At 35.7% G+C, this 5487-nt stretch overlaps 1 protein-coding gene across 8 annotated transcripts; it reads left to right on the top strand.

Moving 5' to 3' along the window:
• The first annotated feature begins 1066 nt into the window (after positions 1-1066).
• Positions 1067-5051, top strand: LOC112791066 (filament-like plant protein 3). Of its 8 annotated transcripts, none has more exons than XM_072233363.1 (6): positions 1070-1406; positions 1610-1675; positions 2036-2322; positions 2619-2829; positions 3185-4512; positions 4628-5051. In XM_072233363.1, exons 3-6 carry the CDS (start codon positions 2212-2214, stop codon positions 4964-4966), a joined length of 1989 nt encoding a protein of 662 aa, XP_072089464.1. In that variant the 5' UTR covers positions 1070-1406; positions 1610-1675; positions 2036-2211; the 3' UTR covers positions 4967-5051. The 8 variants fall into 8 exon arrangements, with proteins under 8 accessions (XP_025689541.1, XP_072089464.1, XP_072089468.1 ...); XM_072233366.1 differs by having other exon boundaries at positions 1249-1406; positions 2212-2322; XM_072233365.1 differs by having other exon boundaries at positions 1263-1406; positions 2207-2322.
• The last annotated feature ends 436 nt before the right edge of the window (positions 5052-5487 follow it).

The following is a 5487-nucleotide window of genomic DNA, read 5'->3' on the forward strand; positions in this document are numbered from 1 at the left end:
CAGAAAAAAAATAATATAATATCTTTTTTATTCAAACAACTTTCTTAGAATAAAAATTCAGATGAATTATAAATTCAATAATAATACTCAACAATGAGATCAATCTATATTGATATATGTTTGTTATTTTTAATTATTTTATCGGTAAAATATTTTTTAATTATTTATAGACAGAATAACTGTGTATAATTTGTGTATAAAAAAATAAATTGATATTTTATTGTAGAAAAAATGAGTATATGAGAGGAAAATGTATATTTTCCTAATTTTTTTAATTTAATAGTTGTTCTATTGCCTTCTTTTTTTTATTTGGTTTTTGCTTTATTATCAATAAAATTTTTAATTAATTGATAACATTGTAAAATAAATGTAGAAAAAAATACTCTTTATTTTTAAATATTTTTTCACTTATTTCCAAACATACATAATTTTAAAAAGTATTTTTATTACAATAAAATAATAAAAATATTATTTTTGAATTTATTTAGAAAAAAGATAACCACTGAAAAAAATGTTTATAGTCTCAAAGGTAATATAGGAGAAGAAGAAAAATCAGAGAATATTTTTTTATTCAAACAACTATGTTAGAATAAAAATTTAAAAAGACAATAATACAATAGTAATACTCAACCATTGTGAAAAAATACTCTTCTTTTATTTTAAATTATTTTTCTGTTTATTTTTAAAATATATATAATTTAAATATATATTTTATCACGATAAAATAATAAAATATTATTTATGAAATACTTAGAACCTCAGGTAATATAGAAAAGTACATTATGTTATGTCTTTTGTATTCAAACAGTTAACAATAAATTCTATAATAATACTGAACAATAAGTCAATAACACCAATTCCCCATCATTTTTTTTAAATAGTATTTTAGATTATCCTAGGGTTAGTAAAATAATTATTGGTTTAATTATTGCAATCTCTCTCTATCTTTGTTATGTCTCTCTCCTACTGAATGCTACTACCAATGGGCGGGAATAACGCCGTCTTCATTTGAAAAAAGAAAAGAAAGAATTGATTAATTTATTTAGCGACTAAATCTCCGTAAAGTAATAATAAGAAGGAAAAGAAGATGAAAAATCAGCTACCTCAGTTTTTCCTCTCTTTCTCTCTCACACTCACATTCACATGGTCCTACACACATCTGTCTCACATATAAACTTTTTCCATTTCCTCATTGTTTGTATGCGTCTTTTGTTCTTTTTATATATTTTCGATTAGGAAGAAACGTGTAGGATAATATTTCTGAATCTTGTATTAGTTAGTAGCATTGTTGTTTCTTCCCATGATGTCCCTTCCCTCCCTGCAATTCCTGACATTCCTTCTCCGATCCCCGGAACTTGTCTCCCCCGTTCTCTCTCTTGGTGTACCTTCTTCACATAGCAAGCAAGGTACTATGATTCTAACTCATCATCACACATTCATTCATTCTTGTTCTTGACTTTCTTGAGTCGTGGCTCTTTTTATTCAACCAAACTACTCATCAATGCAATCTTCTCGCTGATAGTTGAAGTGGGTCACACTCTCTTGCTTGATTCATTCGGATTTTTATTGATTCTTTTTTTCTTGCTTATTTGTTGGCATGATGCTATAGGAACAGGACTCTCTTCAATGTGATTTTGTAGATTGAATTCAATGGCGTCATATTGGGGAGTCTTTGGTAGGTGCTTATCTGTCAGAAGAGTTGTTACAATTTTGAGTCTAAAGTAATACCCATTAAAAAACGCCCCAACAGAAAAATAAATCATATTTTTTTTCAATGGGTATTGGTTACTTGCAAATTGTAATTCTCTATTACGTGGTGATTCCTTTCATGCTTCAATTTAAAGCACTGCCCTTTTATGAGAAGCATCACTACAAGTCAAAAATGGAGGTAGATAGATTGATGATTTGTGATGGGAATTGGGAAGTGAATTCTAAGCAAAGCGAATAACTAACACTGTAAAAATTGATTCTTGATTCATTCTAATGATTCTTTTTTTCCCCCCTTTTTTCTTTTCCATGTGTGTTTTGCTTGCAGAATTTGCCAGCTAGATAATTTTGAATTATGATCAGAATCATGGCAATCATCTTGAGTGCATTTTAGATCCCAGATCAAGTTCTCATCTTTCTTTTGGGTTGTATAATGATGCTCGAAGATAAGATAATTGTGAGGGACTAAGAGGGAAGTTCTGCTTTTGTATACCTGTAGTGTAGATGGACCGAAGGAGTTGGCTATGGCGCAGGAAGTCATCGGAGAAAAGTCCGGGCGAAACGGAGAGTTCGGGATCAATATCCTCTCTTTCAGAGAGATTCTTTGATGATCAGGTGGGCAATGGAGATTATATACAGTGCTACAAATACAATTGACCCTGGATTCACCCTTTTCAATTGCAGGGTTTGCTGGATTCTATTTTGATTGATCCTATTGGATGTGGCTGTCTTATTACAAAAGGCTTAGTTTTAGAGTATTAGAGACTTGAGTAATTGTTCCTTTTTCTGTGTATGGAGGATTTCTCGTTAGAATGTCCTCTTTGTTAATATCTTTGATTGATCAGATTATTGTAAATTTGGAAAACAATATGATGACTCTAGTATTCTTTTTTGTGTCACATGTTGGAAAGGTGTATGCAACCCAAGCTACTCAATCACCAGAAGTCACATCCAAAGCTCCACCACCAAATGAAGAAGAACATAGTACACCAAAGAAGAATAAAGAAGAAGATACTGGTGTGAAGGCTCTAAATGACAAACTTGCAGCCGCTCTCCTTAATATTAGTGCCAAAGAAGACTTGGTAAAACAGCATGCTAAAGTTGCTGAAGAAGCTGTCTCAGGTATTTGTTCATTTCCCCTTAATTCCTTGCATGTCCAGTGGAAGTAGTGCTAATTCAAATGCTTATAATGTGACATGCATTCAAGTCATAGCTTGAAAGCTCAAACAGAAACTTCAGGAGATCATGGGGGGGGGGGGGGGATTTCTGGGGAGAGATTCTTCAAATCATGATGGCAGAGTAGTGTTTTCCTTGCTTTAGGACAGTGTAATTATCTGCTTCTGCTTGACCAAGGTGCAGAAGGGGCTATTGTGTGGTTTAACCCAAATTGTGTGAAAAGCTGTCTCTTTTTTCCCCTGCTATTCATATGTTAGTCAATTGGCTAAATGAAATCTGCATTGGCATTGTATTTTTTCAGGTTGGGAGAAGGCTGAAAAAGAAGTGGTGTCTTTAAAGCAACAACTTGACACTGCAAAGCAAAAGAACTCAATTCTTGAAGACCGAGTTGGTCATCTTGATGGGGCACTCAAAGAGTGTATGCGGCAGCTTCGACAAGCTAGAGAGGAGCAAGAGCAAAAGATCTTTGAAGCTATGGCAATTAAATGTCATGAGTGGGAGCGGAAAAGATCTGAGCTTGAGGGAAAGGTTGTGGAACTCGAAGCTTCACTTCAAACAGCTAAAGCAGATGCTACTGCATCAATTCGTTCTGACCTTCATCAGAGACTTGAGGCAATGGAGAAAGAGAATTCAAGTCTTAAACTTGAGCTTGAATCTCGGCTTGAAGAATTAGAATACAGGATTGCTGAAAGGGACTTGAGTGCTGAGGCTGCTGAAATTGCAAGCAAGCAACATTTGGAGAGTGTCAAGAAGGTTGCTAAGCTTGAAGCTGAGTGCCGTAGACTGAAAGCAATTTCTCGAAAAGCAATTCCCATTAACGATCACAGGTCTTTGGCTGCATCTTCAGTTTATGTTGAGTCATTCACAGATAGTATGTCAGATAGTGGAGAGAGGCTACTTGCAGTTGAAAATGACATGCGTAAATTAGGGGGCTGGGAGATCAATGAACACGGGCCAAGCCGTAGCGAATCATGGTCATCAAATTTAGTAACGGAACTTGATCAATTAAAGAACCAAAAGGCTAATGGGAAAAGCCATATGGCCCCTTCAACTGAGATCAACCTCATGGATGATTTCCTTGAGATGGAAAAGCTTGCTGCATTGCCGGATGCAGAAAGTGGAAGCAATTCTGTTAAAGCAATCAGTGTTTGCCAGGGTACAATGAAAGCTCAAGTTGAAGCCATCATTCAAAAGAACAGTGAGTTGGAAAGGATGCTACAGAAAATGGAGGCTGATAAACTTGAAGTACAGAATAGCTTAACCAAGTGCCAAATGCAGCTTGAGGCATCACATAGTCGGATTAGAGAAGCAGAGTTGAAGGTAACAGAGCTTCGAACTCAGTTAGCTCTTGCCAACAAATCAAATCAAGAAACATATGAAGAACTAAAAGCAACCAAAACTAAGAAGGAAGTAGCCGAGTCAAAACTTGGAATCGCTCAAAGTGATATACAAGAGTTGGCTGCAAAAATCTGTTCCTTGGAGGAAAAGATTCAGAAGGAGCAAGCTTTGTCTATGGAGAACTCGATCAAGTTCCGGAGACTGGAGGATGAGCTTTCAAAAACAAAGCAGGAAGTTCAACTTCAGCAAGACAACGCAGCTTTGCAAAGTCACGAGTCGAAGTTAAAGCAGGTCAGTTTGTTAATCCTTCTTGCCATATACTTATTGAAACTTAAAAAATAGATACTAATTGAATAATATCTAGCATGTGAAAATGAAGTAGAGAATTTGGCATCTTGTAATGCAGGAGAAGGAACTTGCATTGGCTGCTAGTAGATATGCTGATTGCAAGAAAACCATTGCATCTCTTGGACAGCAGTTGAAGTCCCTTGCAACCTTGGAAGACTTCCTACTTGATTCAGGCAACATTAATGAGTTGACTAATGAAGTTACACAAGCTCAACAAAATGGTGTTGAACAATTCAAATTGCACCACACTGATATGTGTCTGTCCAAAAGAGATTCCGAGTCGCCAATTTCGCTTAATCCAGCATCCATCGCCAACGAGAAGAGCCGCCATAATAGTAACCTTGGTAAGTTGGTTCCCCCTAGAAGCAAGAGTGTAAGCAGGCGAGGAAGAATCTGAAAGGCTGAGTTGTAAATTTGGTTCATTCATTCTTGTCTCCAAATAGCAGTGCTTGAAGAAGCAAATAAAAGTTGGAATTTTGATATATGGTTTATGATTTTTGAGCCTGCTTCAATTACTCAATTCCATGTACCGTCCTTAACCAAGTTATGAAAAGAAAAACAAAAAGTATGGGGTGAGAGAGGCTCGAACTCTCGACCTCAGGATCACTCTATGCTATGAGAACTACGCGCTAGCCAACTGCGCCACCACCCCAACATGCCACATTTTGATGTTGACTAAAATCAAAGCCAGAAACGGAAAGAAGTTATAAAGACATGGAAACGATGATAGGAGTGTATCCTAGCCTAACCCCGCTGGCGTGATTGATGACTAATAATGAGCTGCTTCTATGACTTAATATAATATTATTATCACCAATTCACCAAACAGTTGCATGTTACTCATCAGACACAAAATACCCTAGAGCCACAACGGCCCTTTATTTTAATATGATCATCTGCTATTAGATATTTCACGGC

This window comes from Arachis hypogaea, chromosome 3 (genome assembly GCF_003086295.3).
Source record: "Arachis hypogaea cultivar Tifrunner chromosome 3, arahy.Tifrunner.gnm2.J5K5, whole genome shotgun sequence".
In the NCBI taxonomy this organism is placed as follows: domain Eukaryota; kingdom Viridiplantae; phylum Streptophyta; class Magnoliopsida; order Fabales; family Fabaceae; genus Arachis; species Arachis hypogaea.

Coding starts and splice junctions, on each gene's coding strand:
- LOC112791066 (XM_025833756.3), top strand. CDS start 2,212: ATGGACCGAAGGAGTTGGCTATGGCGCAGGAAGTCATCGGAGAAAAGT. Junction 2,323..2,618: donor AGAGATTCTTTGATGATCAG/GTGGGCAATGGA, acceptor CATGTTGGAAAG/GTGTATGCAACCCAAGCTAC. Junction 4,513..4,627: donor ACGAGTCGAAGTTAAAGCAG/GTCAGTTTGTTA, acceptor CTTGTAATGCAG/GAGAAGGAACTTGCATTGGC.